The 19,710-nt window shown below is 45.1% G+C and overlaps 1 protein-coding gene across 1 annotated transcript in view; it reads left to right on the top strand.

Moving 5' to 3' along the window:
* EIF3H (eukaryotic translation initiation factor 3 subunit H) overlaps nt 1-19,710 on the top strand; it is a 71,319-nt gene that overhangs the window by 3,835 nt on the left and 47,774 nt on the right. The window contains exon 2 of the mRNA XM_028736257.2: nt 10,357-10,513. Coding sequence (XP_028592090.1) covers nt 10,357-10,513 — 157 coding nt within the window. The remainder of the gene's footprint in view (nt 1-10,356; nt 10,514-19,710) is intronic.

The following is a 19,710-nucleotide window of genomic DNA, read 5'->3' on the forward strand; positions in this document are numbered from 1 at the left end:
GCCAGATACTATCTCAAAGCCTCACCTACCTCTCAGGGTTGTTGTGAAGATAAAGTGGGCTGGGGGAAAGACAGTGTATTCCACCCCTGAGTTGCTTGGAGGAAGAGTAAGATAAATATGTTTGAGAGTCCCAAATAGTGCTAGCCTTGGGGAGGTTTTCTTGGACACTTTGAGACATTTTACTCTTCTTTTTCATAGACTTTTTTTTTGGGGGGGGGAAGGGGCAGGAATGGAATTTTGTTTCTCAGCTTCGTTTCTCAGTCTGTGCTCATTTAGCTCACCCTGTTGAATGCACACCTTTTGCTCCGAATGGTTTTGTTTGAGGAAGGGTTGTAATGCTTCAAAAGCACAGCCTTCTGCAAACCACAGGGGCTGGTGAGATTTCTGCCATAAGAACATCATTTTTAACTCTAGGCTGCTGTTGTCACTTCCTTTTATGCTGTTGTTGTTTCAAATAAAGAATGGCAAATAAAAAATGTAATAAAACAACAACTCCAGAATGTCAGGAAATACGATAGGTAAACAAAAATGGTGAAGGGTAAATAGCCAAACAACTGAACAAAACGCAAGATACAGTGAAATCCCCTAAAACCTTCTCTCCCTCAAATGCCAAAGAAACAATTTTTTTTTTTGGGGGGGGGGAATACAGATCAGAGTTGTGCTGAAGTGCTCCTAACCTTTTGACGCAAGCACATTGGAGGATATTTGTTGTGCTTGGGATAGACAGTATCCAGGAGATTTCAGGCAAGGCAATCAAACCACTGAAGAAATCTGCCAGGCTAGATTGGCTTGTCTCCATTTCAATCTGGAGGTTAAAGTCTCCGCATCCTTATTGCTGTATGCCAAAGAGCACAGCGCCTCCTCAAAGGATGATGCCATTGGTAAACATGCAGCAGCAAAAAAGCTTGAAAGAGCAACATCTGGTACCATTTGGCATGATTAAGCTAGCGCCCCATTGAAGAGTGAGCTAGCATCAGGCCTACGTGTCGTACTTCAAGGTTCATGGATGGAATTCTGCCTGACAATAGCGCTTCCTGTTTGGAGGGAAAATTGGCAACTGGTCGTCTTGTCTGTGCCGCTGTGGTTTTAACAGTTGGGCTTCTCATTACTTCTCTCATCGGATGGGTCCCTTGTGTTGCGATTATATATGCATAGCTGAAAAGGCTGATGGAGTTTGGTCTCTTGGTGCCAGTTTGTCGGGCTGTTACTTACAAATGCCGTGAACAATGTGTGTTTCCACTTACATCCGCAAAGCACTGTGGGGTATGCTGGTGATGCACTTCTCTTAAAAGGCACTCTTCTTAGCAGCTAATCCTCTCATTGCCACCAGCAGATATGTTCTGCTTTTCTCCAGGAGGGGAAAAAAGGCTCTGCTGAGCTAAAGCAACCTTGTGCAAAGCTCACAAGAAGCTGATCCCAATTAAGTTCTAGGCTGGGGCCGTCTTAAGGCCAGAGTCTTCTCCTGCTTAGCGCTTGTTTCATGACAAATCAGCCTTGAGATGGCATTCAGTGGTGAGAGTGTTGCAGGGTCTGCAAGGATTGAAGGAAGAGCTTTTGAGACCCTGCAGAGATCAATTGAGGACTCTTGCACACTTCTCTTACTGATTATAGTTGTAGGAGATGTGGAGGGAGGGAGGCAGTACAACTGAATTGGGAAGTACCATATAGTTCTTGCAACTATAGGACATTATGGAAAGGGTAGCATCCTTTCTCTTTCACCACTGTGCTCCTCCCCCTTTCAAGAGTGGCCTGCTATTGGGTAGGGGTGCCATTTTGGGCTTCTTTTTATGTCTACAAATGCTTTTCTTTTAGTGGCCGGTGGTCTGCAGTTCTAAAAGTATGGTATGGTGACCTGCAGTGCAATTAGGAGTTGTCATTGAGTGGTTTGTTGTACGTTTTTAATGGACGTCGTTTTATGTATTCTTGTTTACTTGCTTTTATTATAAACCTCCCTATGCAAGGGGCAGTATTTATATCATCTAAATAAACCGTGTCAAAATACAAGTCACTCTAGAGTTGGCTTTTTTGACTAGTCAAAACTTCCTTTAGTCATTTGACCCATCAATGATGGTTAAAAGTCAAGCATTTGGGTTGAATGTGGTGTTTGTTCTTGGAATAGACCCATTGAAATTAATGGAGGAGACCAAATTAGGTCCCTTAACCCTAGAGGGTCTACTCTGAGTAAAAGCTTGGATACAAGTACTCTTAATTAGAACACTAACAAGGAACAGAAAGAATGGGGCGAAACTGCCATTTACCAGAGGTTTCATAGTGTGATGTTAGGTCACATGGAGGTGTCTCCTCTCTACAACTAACGTACTAAGGAAGGTCAGGGATGGAGAACCTGGAGTCCAGCAACATTTGGAGGGCTACAACTCCTATCGTCCCTGATCAAGGATTATACTGGGCTGATGGGAGTTGGAATCTGACAAAATTTGGAGGGCCAGAGGATTCCTATCTCTTGGCTAGGTAGAATTGTTGCTTCATTGGGAAATGGGGGGGGGGGGATGGACCCCTGCTTCTAAAATGCAGGTATGAACAAATGATCCAGACTCCAGAGGCACAGAATAGCTCTTGCCACTTACCCAGACCAGCTTTTTTAAATATATTTTTAACTTTATGGAATATTTGAAGCTGTCAATTTCCTGAGGAATTCCTTTGCTGTGTGCAGAACCATCTGTAGCACCAGCCACTTGTTTCATGCACGACAACATCATACTTTCTAACATGGATAGGGATTTCCGTTGTCTATATGTAATGTAATGTAATGTAATGCCAATGGCATCTCTTTCCTGTATCCATACCCACTTCTGGTCTCAAGTTACAGCCTCTTTGTGATGTTGGGCTGGAGTGTAGATAGAGTTTTTCCTCAAAAGGTGGGCAGAGGAGCCAGTTGGCTGAACACAGAGTAGCTCATTTCACACATGGATTGGTTTAGACCAGGATATAGGGATCTTTATTTTAAGCAGTTTTCACAAGTGATGAAAAAAGCAGCAGCTCAGCTTCCCTCATTCTGTAATAAGAAGATTACATGCATTTGATTTGACGTAAAAAATATTCCCTTCTACTATTCATTTAGTGTCTCTTGGGGGCATGCCTTGATGTGCAGTGTCTCAAAAAGCAATATTCAGGCTTGTAAAATCCTGTGAAGAATCTTGAACGATAGTTGAAAAGGTAAAAGAACTCCTTTTCTGGGAGTGGGGGACACAGATCCACTTCTTTATTTTCTGTTCTTTTTTTGCAGGCCATCCTTACTTAAAATGGCCAGAACATTAGGCCAGATGGGTATTTTCTTTACTACGTCTTCATTTATGTGACATCTAGGTCACACCAAGCATTGGTGAACTTTGCGCTTGTGGGCTTTCCCCTGAAATTCTTTACAATTCAATTTTACAGTTCAGCTGCATATTTCTACTTGGAAGTAAGCACCATTGAACTCAGTGGGACTTATTCCAGATGCACCCTTCACAAGTTTCTTTTTCAGAGACCACAGTTTGCCATTGCACTTCAGCAGGCAAATTATGGTTTGCATGATCCCTCCTAGCCATGGTTTGATCATGGTTTGCAATCCTGATGTGGAGGGTTTGCACAAAAGCCAAAGTAACTGATTGAAGCATGAGAGGAAGGGGGTGGAAGGAGCATGTGAACTCAAGGCTTATTCATGTTATATCAGACCATGAACTTCAGAGGACTGGGCGCATCTAATCATAATGTTTTTACAGATCTTTCAGAATTCAGGCTGAAATCCTGTTTCAAGATAGACTGGCATAGCCAATGGCTAACTTGTATTTTCTCTCTGGGTTTGTTTGTTTTTTAAATTGCCGTGTTGCGGATGAGATCCTGAGATGGGCTAAGGCATGCTTAAATTTAGGCTAACCAAAATAGATCATTCAGGCATCAGTCGCAGCACTTGCTTTCTGCCTTCCGCTCCAACCATTTCTGATGGCCAGATTATATGTAGAATGCTTCCCGGCCCCCTCCCTGCAGGCTCTTTCCTCTAAATTCAAAACGACAGTAGAAATTCAGCTCAAATCCATGTGAAAAATGGCTTGTTGAATGATGATGAGGTTAACTGCTGCTGCACTTGGCTGTCATCTCAAAATATTCACACATGTGACTGCTGGGAGCTGAAGCCTGAAGAGTAGTGCTTTTATGCACAGATGGCAGTAGTAAGCAGCTCATGAGTACAGCAAAAAATAATAATAACTGAAGGCTGGTATTTCAGTAGGGTAGCAGAACACATCTCAGTGTACAGCTGTCAGCTGAAATTCTGATTCTTAGTTACTCAACAGAAGACTGTTGAAGACGAAATAGCAGTTCTAAAGTTTCCAAAAAGCAAATTATGCGGTATGTTTAAAATTCCATGTATGTTATGAAATAGTGAGGTGTTGGCTTCTCACAGTATGGGACAGGGATGTCACCTTGTCCCTAGCTTAATTTTGATGTGTCTTGAGTGCATCAGAAAACAGAGGCTTGGGTTGCCTGATGATATAAGCTGAGTAGGAAAGAACTTTCCACTTTCTGCCCTTGGATGATGTAGCATAGCAGTTCAGGGGTTGGACTAGGAAGGTTTCAGTTCATGCCTTGACTTAACTGCAAATCCACTAGGTGAATCTACTCTCATATGTAATAAATATGTGGGTGATGAGAATGGGCTGCCAGGTAGGACTAGGACTGGAGTGACAATATATTAGGTATCGGTTTTTAGAGGTAAGGGTGGAACCCAACGTAGCGCAAGCAGACCACTGCTCATGTAACAGGATTTCATCCTTTCTCCTCCTCCCTGCAGCTTTCTTGCCCCACAATGTGCCTCCAAACTATTCTCTGGAGGGTCACAGGGGAAGGAGAGGAATGTGAAGTCGTGTTCTGTGAGCGGAGGTACAGTGGTACCTCTGGTTACGAACTTCATTCGTTCCGGAGGTCTATTCTTAACCTGAAACCATTCTTAACTTGAGGTACCACATTAGCTAATGGGGCCACCCGCTGCCGGCGCGTAATTTCTGTTCTCATCCTGAGGTAAAGTTCTTAACCCGAGGTACTACTTCCGGGTTAGCGGAGTCTGTAACCCGAAGTGTTTGTAACCTGAGGTGTTTGTAACCTCAGGTACCACTGTAGCTGCAGTGGTGTAAAAAATAAAAATAAATCAGGAAAGCAGTATATTACTGTGTTTAATTTTTTTTTTTTAAGTTGGGCATCCAGTGCTGAAGGAGGACACAGGTTCAACCTTGGAACCCCTAATCTTGCAGGAAAAAGTTGTGGCATTGTGGGTGTGGAATGACTCCCCATTTGTCATTGTCCAACCTTCTGCAATACAGGAACCATGACAGATAGCTTATTCAACCTCTGCTTAAAAACTTCCAATGGAGGAGAAGCCACAACCTCCCGAGGGAGTCCGTTCTCCTGTCAGAAATGTTCTTCCTGATATTTATTTGGAGTCTCCTTTCTTAGAGTTTGAATCCATTGGTTTGAGGGTGAGACTGTGAAGGAAGATGGAAGCCCTCCAACTGGGAGGAAGGCAGCATATGGGCCTGTTGTAGGACACTGCTGTCGTGTCCTGGCATAGGATGCAGCCTGATTCTGTTTTGAAAGAAACATACTCTGCCTCTGTTTTTTCAGCTTCTTGTTAATGCTTCAGGCAGAATTTGGTAGAAGCTTTTCCTGCTAGAATTGCATTTCTAGGCACTGCTGGTAACCCAGGAACTCTTAGTTTATGGACACCTGCTTCTTAAGAAACTTGGTGCTTCATTGACCTACTCCTTGGTAGAGCTTAAAGCCCTCTAGGCCAGTAGCCTTCAATGTTTTCAGTCAAGGGATCCACCTTTAACTGAAACATGCATTTGGGGACTCCTCTTTTTAAAATCATATGTTTGTATGGTTTCTCCTCTTCCATAGCTGTAGCCCTGCCAGGAGATAGTTTCTGGGTACAGAAATAGGCTGTATCCCAATCACTTTTGGAATTTCTGTTGTGAATGTACTTTTCATTGTGACAGTAGGTGTTGTTCCTCCTCCTGATCCAACTCACCTTTTTCCTCCAGCAGCTGGTGGGAAAGTCATGATCCAAACAGGAAAACAAGAAGCAACATGAGAAATAATTATTTTTGCGAGGCTCAACCTTCCCTAGCCCTTTAACGTTGGCTGTCCTTTATAAAAACACTTACAGTGGTATACCTCGGATTAAGTACTTAATTTGTTCCGGAGGTCCGTTCTTAACCTGAAGCACCACTTTAGCTAATGGGGCCTCCCGCTGCTGCCGCGCCGCCAGAGCATGATTTCTGTTCTCATCCTGAAGCAAAGTTCTTAACCCGAGGTACTATTTCTGGGTTAGCAGAGTCTGTAACCTGAAGCGTATGTAACCCGAGGTACCACTGTACTGGGTTTCCCATTTGACTCTGTCCCTCCTTGTTTGTCTTCCCTTAGCTGTATACTAAGTGTTGGTTTTACTATATGCTCATTTCTTTATTGTGTTTCTAAAATTTAGAGTCTAAGTCTTGGAGAATAAAATAGGACCCACCCCCCAAAGTTTAAGGAGTCTCATATTCTCATGTTTGAGAATACGTTATCAGAGAGACTGTATTTTTGTCATCTGTTTTGGACAGCCAGTATGGTGTAGTGGATAATGGAGGGTGAAGAACCTCCAGGTGTTGGACTCCAGTTCCCCTCATCCGTGATTATTGGTTATGCTGTCAGAGGTTGATGAGAGTTGGAGTCAAGCAACATCTGGAGGACCATAGAGTCTCCACCCCTTGGATAGAGTACTGGACTGGGACCAAGGAAAACAGGTGCAATCCCCGTTCTGCCACGAGGCTCATTCTGGTTTTTTAAAACAAAAAAAATTCCTTCCAGTAGCACCTTAAAGACCAACTAAGTTAGTTCTTGGTATGAGCTTTCGTGTGCATGGACACTTCTTCAGATACACACGAAAGCTCATACCAAGAACTAACTTAGTTGGTCTTTAAGGTGCTACTGGAAGGAATTTTTTTTGTTTTGACTATGGCAGACCAACACGGCTACCTATCTGTATCTGGCTTTTTAGATACTGTACCCTGAAATATTCAGTGATAACATGTGCTGGGATATTCTGGAGTGGATGGGAGGCTTATCTCCCAGCTGAATTGACATCGCATGTTTGTTGAAAGGATAAAATATGGAGGGTTGAAGGGGGAGAACCATGTCTGTCAACATGAGTTCCTTGGAAGAAAGGTGGAATTTAAAAAGTGATCCATTGATTAAAGAAAGCCATCACAAGTTGTTTTTTTAAAACAATACAAACTCTGAACCTGTTTTGTTTAAGGTTGAAAGGGGAGAAAGAACCACCAACAGCTCGGCTAGGAAATCCTTGGATTTTATTACTGTGCCCTGATGGTTGCAGTGTAACGGTATTGAGCGCCCGCATTCTCTGGAGCTCGGAGAATTGGCATCTCAGGGCACCTGTTTCAGAAATGTTTCTACAGTGGAATTGTTCGGCAGTTTCCATGGCAATAAACTTGCCTCGTGGAACGGGTACAATGGCACTCCACATTTAGATCAGCCGCTTTCGGCACTGCTTTTCAAAACCTTAAACTTCATTTTGGTCAAACCACCCTAAGGATTGTAAGAGCCTGTGCTTGGTCTCACAGGCCATGGCGGTGCCCTGTTAAGGACACGGATGCCCTTAAAGAAAAAAAGAATGCTCCAGGCCTTCCGTCTGCGTACCTGGTTTCTTTGACAGATCAATAAGCCTTCAGTGCTGCTTACACAAGATTAATAGCACATGTTGTAAAGGTACAAAGCTCAATAGCTTTATTTCCTGCAGACCTAGGCACTTACAAAGGGAGCGTAAAAGTGATTGATGGCGATGCAGCTTGGAGAATGTAAAAATGTCTTGCCGCTGTCATGTTGCAATGTTAGATAGCTTGCAAGTGGGGACTTGCAAAAAACTTCTGGGCAGGGGCGAAGCAACGAGGAGATGCTTTCCCCCTTTTAGCTATTCCTCCCACCACCCATATGCATTTCGTGCCTCTGTGGGGACCACCACTGCAGCTCATTGGCTGGCGCTGTGATGCATACGGCTCAAGCCAGAGGCCATTTCTCCAGGTTCGGCTGCATGGAGCAGCCTTGGTTGTCTCACTACACAAGCCAGGAAGCGTCATCCTTGAACAACGGGGCTGCGGTGGGGTCCCTAGGCAGGGAGCCAGTTCTGGGACAGCTGCTTGAACGTACGAATATCCCTGATGAATCAACCCAATGGCCCACCTAGTTCGGGCATCCTGCTCTCACAGCGGCCAACCAAATGCCTGTGGGAATCCCACAAACAGGACCTGAGCGCCACATCACTCTCCCCTCCTGGGGTTTCCAGCTACTGTTATTCAGAAGCATGACTGCCTCCAAAAGTGGAGGTCGAACTAGTGGAGCTAGTAGCCATTGATAGTCTTACTTTCCAGGGATTTCTTTAATCCTCTTTTCAAGCCGTCCAAATTGGTGGACTGCCTCTTGTGGGAGCCAATTCCTGTTGATGCACTGTGCGGAGAAGTGCTTTCTTTTGTCCTAAATCTTCCAACATTCGTGAGTTACAGCGTTAGGAGAGAGGGAGCAAAACTCATTTCTTCATGACATGCGTACAGTACTGTTAACTTCCAGGATCATGTTGCCTCCCGATTTGATTCAAGTATGTTCACACATTGTCCTTTATGCCAGGGCTGGTGATCCTGTGGCTTGTCAGATGATCTTGGACCCCCATGATCCATCAGTCTCAGCGAGCATAACCAGTGGCGACGATGGGCATTGTAGTCAACAACATCTAGATGGCCACAGGGTTCCTACTGCTGCTTTATGCAGACATCTACTTGGGTGGGGGGAGGTTATTGCCTTTGTTTGTTACAATGGTATGCATTTTTGTGGTTTTTATCTTGTAAATCGCCCTGCGATGCTCGGATGAAGGGTGTTGTAGAAATTCCATAAATAATAAATAAATAATCCGAGTGAAAATGATGGGTTGGAGCCTCCTGCTGCCATCCTTCTCACTAGGCAAGTTCACTGTTCCCAGTTATGTCATGTAACAGGATCAGTTTGTGTTGCCCCTACTGTTTTTTTGGGGGGGAGGGGGGGTTAGATGGCTCTGCTAAATTAATTCCAAGCATAAGGCTCCAGTTTAAGTTGAAAGTTGTAATTTAGCTGATTTAAAACGCATGCCACCAGTGCAGGGGCTGGGGCAATTAATAAGAAATTGTATGAACCTCATAGGAGAGTTCTAGGGATAAGCTGAGATTGGGAGAACACTCTGGCAGGCATCCATCACCTCTGACTCTCAGGCTACAGGGGCTGTTTACTTCACGTTCAGCTGAACTCTGTTTCCAGAATTTGCTAGCTGTGTGAGCAGTGTTAAAAACTCAGATACATAAACTAGGCGCCAAATGGCTTGTTAAACCAAGATTGCAGTTGCCAAAACAGAATGCCTAGTTGCCATTTTGGGGTCAGATGGCTTGAAAGTCGTATTTTTCAATATGACCTTTTGGTTCCTGAAATTCATTCTGATCGTGCAGATAAAATATAATGGATAGAATTCTACAGGATTTGTTGCTAGTGTGTGAAAACAGCCAGGATCCAAGGATCAGCAGGCATGCCCCTCCAGGTGGTGGAGACTTCAGGTGTCATCCTGGCCCCTGGACATCTTCACTTGGTTGCAAGTGGCCGATAGCCAGGCACAAAATGCTTAATGTTGAGACTACTTCAGTGATTGGTGGCCATGACTGGGAAAGTGACATCACTTCTATGGGAATGCACAAGCGCATCCTATGACAGGGTTGCATACCAATTGCCTGTTTCATTTAACAGGGTATTTGAGCAGAAGGTTAATCCTCATCAAAAAAATACTTAATGAAACCTGCTCTTCCGCTTGGCAATTAGTTCAGCTTGAGCAGAATATGTGACTCTTGAGTTGGCTTTCCAGAAAAGAAAATCTGCTCTCGCTATGATTACCTTTGCTAGATTCCTTGACCCTCGTGAGGACTGATCTCCATGCAGTTGACATGTTATATTTCTGTGTTGCTTTTCCATTAAAGCAAGTCCATTTCCTAACCCTATAGTTAAGGTAAAAATGAAATTTCAAATCCTCTACTTTATTCTTGTTTTGAGCAAGTATGCAGGACAAAGTACACGGGATTTCTTGACATCACTTTGATTCATATCTCCTGGACCTGCTCTTATTCTTCTTAATTTTATTAGTATATTTAGATTGTCTGGACGTGGTGTCAAACTTTGAGCAGTGGAATGCTTCAATTATTCATGTTTGGCTCTGTCCCCTGTATTTCTTGGGAAACTACCTGCTAGTTGAACCGAATGATCTGTTCTAAATGAGGCTCTTCGAATCTGTATTTTCAGGTAGTGCTGAAGATCATCAAGCATTACCAGGAAGAAGGCCAGGGCAATGAAGTGGTCCAGGGTGTGCTGCTGGGGCTAGTGGTGGAAGACAGGCTCGAAATCACCAACTGCTTTCCATTTCCCCAGCATACAGAGGATGACGCCGACTTTGATGAAGGTAACAATTCACAATAATCATGTTTAAAGTCTCGTTCTGGGGCTAGCACGCCTGCTGAAAACACTGTAAATTGGATACCATATGGGAGAAGGAACCTACCACTAATATGTTCTATTAGGTAGGTTCTCCTTGGGGAAATAAGTGTCTTTAGCACAGGGGTAGCCAATGTGGTGGCCGCCAAAGTGGAGCTGGCCCAGCCTGCCCGACCAGTGGTCTGGAATGATGGGAGGTGTAGTCCTGCAGCATCGAGAGAATGCTCTGTTTGAGAGGTATATGTAATGTAAGGCAGGGACAGGCAGAAAAGCACACCAAGGTCCTCTGGTGTATCGCTGGCCCATTCTGTTGTGCTGCCTGCTGGTTATTGGGCCACTGGAAAAGCATGTTGGATTGGGTGAAGCTAGGTCCAGAAGGAATTCTTTTGTTTTTAAGCAGGGTTGGGGGGCAGGAAGAGGGAGCAAGCATCAAAGAAATGGCAACAAGAAGAAGGCAATCTCCAGCTCTTCTGGTAATGCACTGTTTATTTAGCCCAATGCGTTTTGGAGAAGTCTCCTTCATCAGAAGCTGTATGAACAGTTCAGTTGTTTCTTGTTCATTAAATTGGTATATTACCCTTTATCTGTAGATTTCAGGGCGGTTCACAACATAAAACAACCACAACATAAAATTACTATCTATCTATCTATCTATCTATCTATCTATCTGAACAAAAACAAACTGATAACACACAACACATTTAAAAGGGCACCCGATGTCTATCAGCCAAAGACCTGGTTGAAGAGGAACATTTTTGCCTGGCTCCTAAAGGTGTATAATGAAGGCACCAGCCGAACCTCCCTAGGGAGCGCATTCTACAAATGGGGAGCCACTGCAGAAAAGGCCTGCTCTGATGTTGCTTCCCTCCGGACCTCTCGTGGGGAAGGCACAGGAAGAAGAGCCTCAGAGGATGATCTCAGTTTCTTAGCCCTAGCAATGACTGGATCCGTATGGTAGCATTGCCATGAGATCAGAGTTATCTGTGGTAGCACAACAAGAATATTTGTTCATTGTTGGATGAACACATCCAACATCTGGAGCCCTCCAGATGTTGGATACCCTAGGTCAGGGGTGGCCAACTCCCAAGAGACTGCAATCTACTCACAGAGTTAAAAACTGGTAGTGATCTACCCCCTTTCTTGGGGTAAGTTATTAAGCTTTTTTTAGGGAGGAGGAAAGGCCCCTTTTTAGGGGTTCAGCAGGGGCAATGTTGTTAAGCTCTACCTGTTGGACATGCCTGCCCTAGGGGGACAAGTGGTGGGCAGAGCCAGAAGTGTTCTGCTTCAGTTTCTACCATAACCACCTCAGTTTAGAATCCCTCTTCATGAATTCACAAGATGGTCTTAGGTAAGTCTCAACCTTAGTTGCTGCCCTAACCTATGGGGCTAATACTGTTCTACTTTACTTAACTGCTATAATTGTCACTGAAATAAAGAAGGTATGGTGATTTGTGTTATAAATGCTATTATTCCTTATAAATTTTGTACATTTTGAGCTTTGAAGTGCCAAACGATAAATATAGGTGGCATTTACAAAGAAAAATCATATTGCTGTTCTAAAGATCTGGTTAACTTTGCTTATACCTGTTGATTTAAAAAAAGCTAGCATTTTATATCTTGTTCCTAAATCAGAAAGCATTTGCGTCTTTCTTAGTATCTCTATGGACCATTGTTCCTCTTTGCTGAAAATTATTGTTACTCCAACACAATCAGTTTCTCTGCTGTGTTGTGTCTTGTATCTAAATTTATCTCCTGGGTTCTGATAAATTCTTAACTCAAGGTTTTCTAGCATAAGCTGAGAAAATCGCATACATAAAAACTGTAAAAATTAGGGGTGGGTATCTTGTTTGACACCGAGAAATACATTCCAAATGTGCCATTGCCTATTAAAATATGCCTCTGCAGTCAAGAGGATTTGTGACTTCTTAAAAAAAAAAAAGAAACCTGCATGTTTTAAGATTCTGTCTTGGCCTTGAAGGCCCTAGAAAAGTAGCAGCAGGGTAACCAATCCCATTTCAGCTGGGTAGGCATGCACCACAGTACTGTAATTCTTGCAGTCGTAGCCCTGGGTCCCTAACCTGCAGCTTTATGTAAAATCTAAGCATCTCCTATTCAGATTTCAGTTCTGTGCAGACACTTTGGATTGCTCTTTCTTCCTATTAGCAAATGGTTAAGAATAAGATAGATGATGGTAAAGGTAAAGGGACCCCTGACCATTAGGTCCAGTCGTGGCCAACTCTGGGGTTGCAGCGCTCATCTCGCTTTATTGGCCGAGGGAGCCGGCGTGCAGCTTCCGGGTCATGTGGCCAGCATGACTAAGCCGCTTCTGGCAAACCAGAGCAGCGCACGGAAACGCCATTTACCTTCCCGCCGGAGCGGTACCTATTTATCTACTTGCACTTTTATGTGCTTTTGAACTGCTAGGTTGGCAGGAGCAGGGACCAAGCAACGCGAGTTCACCCCGTTGCGGGGATTCGAACCACCGACCTTCTGATTGGCAAGTCCTAGGCTCTGTGGTTTAACCCACAGTGCCACCCGCGTTCCGAAGATAGATGATGACGATCCCTGAAATCACTAGGGACGAAAATTGCAAGTCAAGCGGCCTGCCCCCAGGCTTGCAGGCTCAAGGTAGAAATGGGGCATGTTTGGGAGGAAAGCAGAGCAAAATGAAGCGACCAGATGTGTCTCAGGGAGGCACTTCAGTGTAATAATAACATTCAGTGTTAGGTGGAGGAGCAATTGTAATGTAGGAAGGACTCTGCTAGGGAGAAGGGATTTGGGAGAGAGGAGTACAGAGGGCAACCTTAGGTGTAAGCAAAAGGTTGTACCTGCCTAGAGCAAATATTGTGAGGAGCAGCATATGGGGGATGGGGAAGAGAGGGTAGATTGGAATGATTGAGAAGTTTGAAAGGAAGCATAGAGATTTCTGCATACTCAACATAACTCCCTCCGCTTTTAAATAAAATAAATAAAAAACCTTTATTGTCACTACACCACCTGTGTGCAGTGAAATTAAACGAGCCCCCCTCCCATACACTCAGTTTTGTTCGCACTCTGTTTGCCTGTCAGAAGTCAATTGCACCACTATTCCCCCCCTCCCCCCCATTTTCTACACACATGCACTGCACCTTCCCCAAATCTGCTCGGAAGGGCTTGGAGAAATCTGGGAGGACAGATTTTGGAGGCTTGTGGGAAGAGGAAGGCGAGGGGAAGTTCCATTGCACAGCCAAAAATCCTTGTGCTGTTGGAATGATTTCTCTGAATAGCACCCAAGTAGCTTAACCTTCTTGAACTCTCTGCCTAGGCAGTCGCCTTGGTTGTACAGTTTACAAGGCCTGCTAAAAACCTCTCTCTTTAGGCAAGCCTACCTGCCGCATGTATATAACTGTTGGTTTTATCTTTATTTTGATAATTTTGTTTTGGCTACTTGTTTCCAAAGCCCATTGATGTACCGAGATCTGAATCTCGTTAGATTGTGTATTTATTTATATATGTTGAAAAGAGAGGAAGACAGTGAAGAGAACTTGTAGCACCTGGCAATATCTGTGTGCATGCTCACACTTGAGGAAGACAAACTCCCTTGGCAATGGGGAAGGGGGGGGGGTATCTGCATGTGAGGCAGAAAATAGAATGCTGTGAGGCAGAAAGCGTTAGCAAAGCTCCAGCTGTACACTGGGGGTGGCAAATCTGTGTCTTCCTGGTTGATGTTGCTATATTCCAACTCCCATCAGCACTGGCCAGCATGCTCAGTGATCAGGGATGATGGAGCCACAACATTTGTTGACTCTGGGCTCTCGGTTCCTGCTGTATGCACGCATCACTTTTGATCCTGGCCCTTACGAAAGTAGCCTGAGCAACTTCAGAACGCTTGGAAAAATCAAAAGAAAACATTCCATACATTTATAGTAAAATTGTTCACGTGGCAAAAGCATGCATGTTCACATTGAGCCACTGTTTCTTTTTAATTATGGTTTGATGTGAGTGTGCAAACCATCCCGTTTCAATCTCCTCGGTGCAATCTGAATTGTTAAGGTTGCATCAGACATGTAAGTGGAACATGTTTCTCGGCCACAGAGCCATACGTAGCTTCATCTTGGGGCATGAAATATCAGGTACAGAACTAAATCAGAAATTTCATACAGAAGCAGATCTATAGGCCTCATCATGTAGAGGTAGAAGTTGGAAAAGAGAAATGGGTACATTAAAAGGGGGGGGGTATTAGGGGGAGAGGAGGTCATGTGGAACACCATGGCTCCACTTTTTGAATCCAGAAATGTCTGTAGGCAAGCTTTGCTGGTTTTTAAATTCTCCGCATAACCCGAGGACTGCTAACTTGCCTGATGGGAAGTGGGCAGAGATGAATGTGAAGGATGCTGAAGTCCTCAGGACTTATGAGGTGCTAACTTTGTAATGCAGTTTTGTGTCTGTTCTGTTCACACTGCCTTTTAGAGCTCTTGAGCAGCGAGTCTTTTATATAAACTGAGATTAGACTTTGCAAAAAAAACCCCTTCTACTCCATTTGATGGTGATCTTAGGAACTGTACTGTCAAAACTATCATCTCTGACAAATGAATCATCTATTCAGATGAATCATCTCCTCCGACACTGCTCTCCCAAGACCCCAAACCCACATTGGCCTGTTTATTAAGTGAGCACTTGTCTCTCCAAAACTGTAGAAAACTCCTACAAGGAACTACCGTACTTTTCGCACCATAACACGCAGTTTTCCCCCCTTAAAAAGTAAAGGGAAATGTGTGTGCGTGTTATGGAGCGAATGCAGGCAGGAGGAGCCGCTCTTGCTGGCTGTTCGGCAGCCTCTTTTCCTCCGCTTGGCTCCCTGAGAAGCCGGCAACAGCTGAGCAACAGCTGAGTGTCGGGAGACAGCCTCTCTCCCTCCTGTCTGCCTGCTCTATGGCTTTTTGGGGAGGTGGGAGAAGGGAGGCAGCTTGGAAGCCGGCAAGAGCTGCCTGCAGCTGTAAAAGCCAAGGTGGGAGAAGGGAGACAGCCTCTCTCCCTCCTGTCTGCCTGCTCTATGGCTTTTTAGCGAGGTGGGAGAAGGGAGGCAGCTTGGAAGCCGGCAAGAGCTGCCTGCAGCTGTAAAAGCCAAGGTGGGAGAAGGGAGACAGCCTCTCTCCCTCCTGTCTGCCTGCTCTATGGCTCTCCCTTACACACATGTAAGTGGCTCTTACTCTGCTTTCTTTACAATGAGCTGGAAGGAGGGACAAAGAGGGCATCCCCTTCCGTCCCTCCCCCAGCACCTCACCGGTAAATTCAAACAAAGCAGCTTACAAGGCTCGTGTCCCTGCATCTCCTCCTCTTTTTGCTTCAGTTCGAGGCAAGGCAGCTGCACAAATGTGAGTTCCCCCTCTCTCTTCCTTCCCTCCCTCCCTCCCTCCCTCCCTCCCTCCCTCCTTCCAGCTTCAAAAAATATTGGGGAGACAGCCAGGTAAGCCCCACTCACATACCACAATGGGGGATGGGGGATGACTCCCTCAAATATTTAATGGGGGGGTGAAGGCACCTAGGCCCATAGGAGTTAGCTGCTTTGCCTAGGACAAATGTGAGCTCTCCATCTCTCTTCCCTCCCTCCCTCCCTCCCTCTTCCAATTTCAATAAAATATTGGGGGGGGGGGCAGGTACAGGTAAGCCCCATCTCACAGACTGCAATGATCTCAAGACAAAGTGCATGCACACTGGTACCTTATATGAATGGCAATGCCCATCAGCATGGGGGGAGGATGACTCCCTCAAATATTTAATGGAGGGGGTGAAGGCACCTAGGCCTATAGGAGTTGGCTGCTTTGCCTAGGACAAGTGCGAGCTCCCCCCCTCTTCCTTCATCACTGTATTGGAGATACCATACATTACTGACAGTTCCTTCATTCACGTGGTTACAAAGCACGGATCCACATGGATCCTCAGGATTTTTGCATTGGGCTACCCCAAACTCATCGTTAGATCACATGTCTGTGACCACAGCATGAACCACAAAAATCATACATCCACTGTTTTGTTTAGAATATTTTTTTTCTTGTTTTCCTCCTCTAAAAACTATGTGCGTGTTATGGTTGGGAGCGTGTTATAGAGCGAAAAATACGGTAGATCTAAAGCTTTTGTAACCGTAAAACAGGGGTAGCAGTCAGTGTGCGGCACCCGGATTTGGTCGGGCTGCAACTCTGCCATCCCTGACCCTTGGCCAATTCTGGATGGAGTCCCAACAGTAGCTTACGGAGAGGGTTAGCCCATGTTGTCTATTCCTGTGTTAAAAGCACACTGCACTCAATGCAGTAAAGGCCACCACTCAATGGTGTGGTGTTGTCTTCTTTATCCTGCAGTCTTAAATTAACATTGTGCTGGCAATTGTGGCTTGTACCTGTAAATGGCTACTCTCAGATTGGAAAGGTTGTGTACAGTGGTACCTTGGGTTAAGAACTTAATTTGTTCTGGAGGTCTGTTCTTAACCTGAAACTGTTCTTAACCTGAGACACCACTTTAGCTAATGGGGCCTGCCACCGCTGCATGATTTCTGTTCTCATCCTGAAGCAAAGTTCTTAACCCAAGGCACTATTTCTGGGTTAGCGGAGTCTGTAACCTGAAGCATCTGTAACCTGAAGCGTCTGTAACCTGAAGCGTCTGTAACCCGAGGTACCACTATAGTAGTCTATAGGGAAGGAGGTGGTTTCTCAGGTACCTGGGGCCTGTTTCTTAGTGATGTCTGTCCATTCTTGGTGTGGCTCTGTGGTTTGGGAGAGAGCCTGCTGCACATGCATGGCATATACAGTGGTACCTCGGGTTACAGATGCTTCAGGTTACAGACGCTTCAGGTTACAGACTCCGCTAACCCAGTAATAGTACCTTGGGTTAAGAACTTTGCTTCAGGATGAGAAGAGAAATCGCGTGGTGGCGGCACAGCGGCAGTGGGAGGCCCCATTAGCTAAAGTGGTGCTTCAGGTTAAGAGCAGTTTCAGGTTAAGAGCGGACCTCCAGAACGAATTAAGTTCTTAACCCGAGGTACCACTGTACTAGGCTACCCCATGGAGGCTTTCATTGTGGCTTTCCAAAGAACCCGGTGCCGAGCAGGTATTCTGCAGCTTTTCATCTGTTGATTGTGAACCCTTTGGGGGGATAAGGAGCCACCTCTCACTGTGAACTTGCCAAAGAGAGCGGGAAAGAGATTTATCAGCTCTGTGAATTTCCTCAGACAGAGCAGACAATAAATCTAGAACAAACAATATAATTCTTCATTTAAACTTTTATCTTTTATGTTGTTAACGGAAAGGCTTTTCTGTGGGGCTTCAAAAGCATATTACTTTGAATTATTTTCTCACATGCCTCCATTGGGATCTTTTCCCCCAAGATGAAGGCTCATCTGCTACAATTCCTTTTACTTGACAAGCTACAAAATAAATCTATTTCGGGCAATTAAGCAAGGCTGTTATAAGAACTGAAAGGAAAAGTGAGACAAGGTGGGGTTGTTTTTTAAAATGGGCTGTTTATTAAAAGCCCCATTAGGGGGCACTGTTACCCAGCTTAAAACCAGTCACGTCTCATTTGTGTATGCTGGCTGTGTTAGGAGTGAGGCTCGCAAACGGGTGCCGGCGAAGCGGGACGGGAAAAGGAGAGCTATTTTCATTTGCTAAGGTTCGACTACTGTTTTATACAACCAAGTTCCGTAAGCATTGATACACAGCGCATGGATTTAAATACCTGTCTGATAAATTTGCTGGCTGTCCTTTCAGGCAAACTCTGCTAGCTTAGAAAGCGCAGGTGCTTAAAGTAATCTCTGCAAACCTGTATGCATTTATCTCAGAACTCTGCGTAGAACCCAACACAGTTCTTCCACTCTGCTCTAATAAACCCCTTTAGGGACAGACCATGGGTCCATCAGATGCCACCTGTTCCTCCGCAAATGAATAGCCGCTGTAATTTCCATCTTCCTTCAATCTCAATCTCAAGATCTTACCTTAGCATTACCTTACCTTACACTTGTACTGTATCATCACAAGCTGAACGAAACCTAGGGGTGGGGAAGGGCTGTAGGGTTGGTGGCGCAGTGGGTTAGTGTGCCTGGCTGCTAACCAGAAGGTTAGTGGCTCAAGCCCACCCAGGGATGGTTGTGGGCAGGATTCCTGCACTTCAGGAGGTTAGACTAGATGACCCTTGGGATCCCTTCCAATGCTGACGATTCTGTCAGAGGATAGTAGAAACACAGGACTCTGCCTTTTACTGCATGAAATCATCGGCAGTGTTCAAAATTAGCCAGGCACATTTTGCAGCCAACGTGGGTCCAGTGGTGACCCTGTGCCAGATTGGCGACTGACATCTCCATCTGCCTGGCTCCTCCAGCTTTCTTAAGCAGGTAAGTAGGAGAGCTTATTTAATTCCATTTACTGTATTTTTCGCTCTATAAGACACACTTTTCCCCTCCTAAAAAGTAAGGGGAAATGTGTGTGTGAATGCAGGCAGGAGGCTCTGCTCTGCTCAGTGCTCCCTTTAAAGAGCCGCACACATGCTCCGCGAGCTCTTTAAAGGGAGCGCGGCTCTTGGGGGAGCCTTCCATTGCCCTCAAGAGGCTTTGCGGGGCTATCCCATAAGCCAGGACAGCAAGCGGGATGGCTGCGCAGTGATCCGGCTTGCTGTCCTGGCTTTTGCCCTAGCCGCGTGCAGCCTCTCCCAGGCAGGGGGATGAAGGCTCCCCCTGTCCAGGAGAGGCTGCGCGTGGCTATCCCAGAAGCCAGATCCCTCTTGCTGTTCTGGCTTCTGGGATTGAGAATTTTTTTTTTTCTTGTTTTCCTCCTCCAAAAACTAGGTGCGTCTTATGGTCTAGTGCGTCTTATAGAGCGAAAAATATGGTATATCCCACCTTTTTCTCTGGGAGTACATGGCTTACTTCACTCCTCAGTTGATCCTCACAATGACCCTGTGAGGTAGGTTAAGAGGCTCTGAGTGTCCCAAGGTCACCCATTGAACTTCCTGAGTGGGGATTTGAACCCTGATCTCCCAGGTCCCAGTCGGACACTCTAAGCACTACACCACACTGGCTTCCTGGAGTACTTCTTCTATGGGACAGGTCTGTGAATTAAGTAGGTAAATGAATATGGGTAAAGAAAAATGTCACTTAGAGAAGGATCTGAAATGTTTTCCTTGAAGCTTGAATTTGATTTA

Source organism: Podarcis muralis, chromosome 8 (genome assembly GCF_964188315.1).
Source record: "Podarcis muralis chromosome 8, rPodMur119.hap1.1, whole genome shotgun sequence".
Lineage (NCBI taxonomy): Eukaryota > Metazoa > Chordata > Lepidosauria > Squamata > Lacertidae > Podarcis > Podarcis muralis.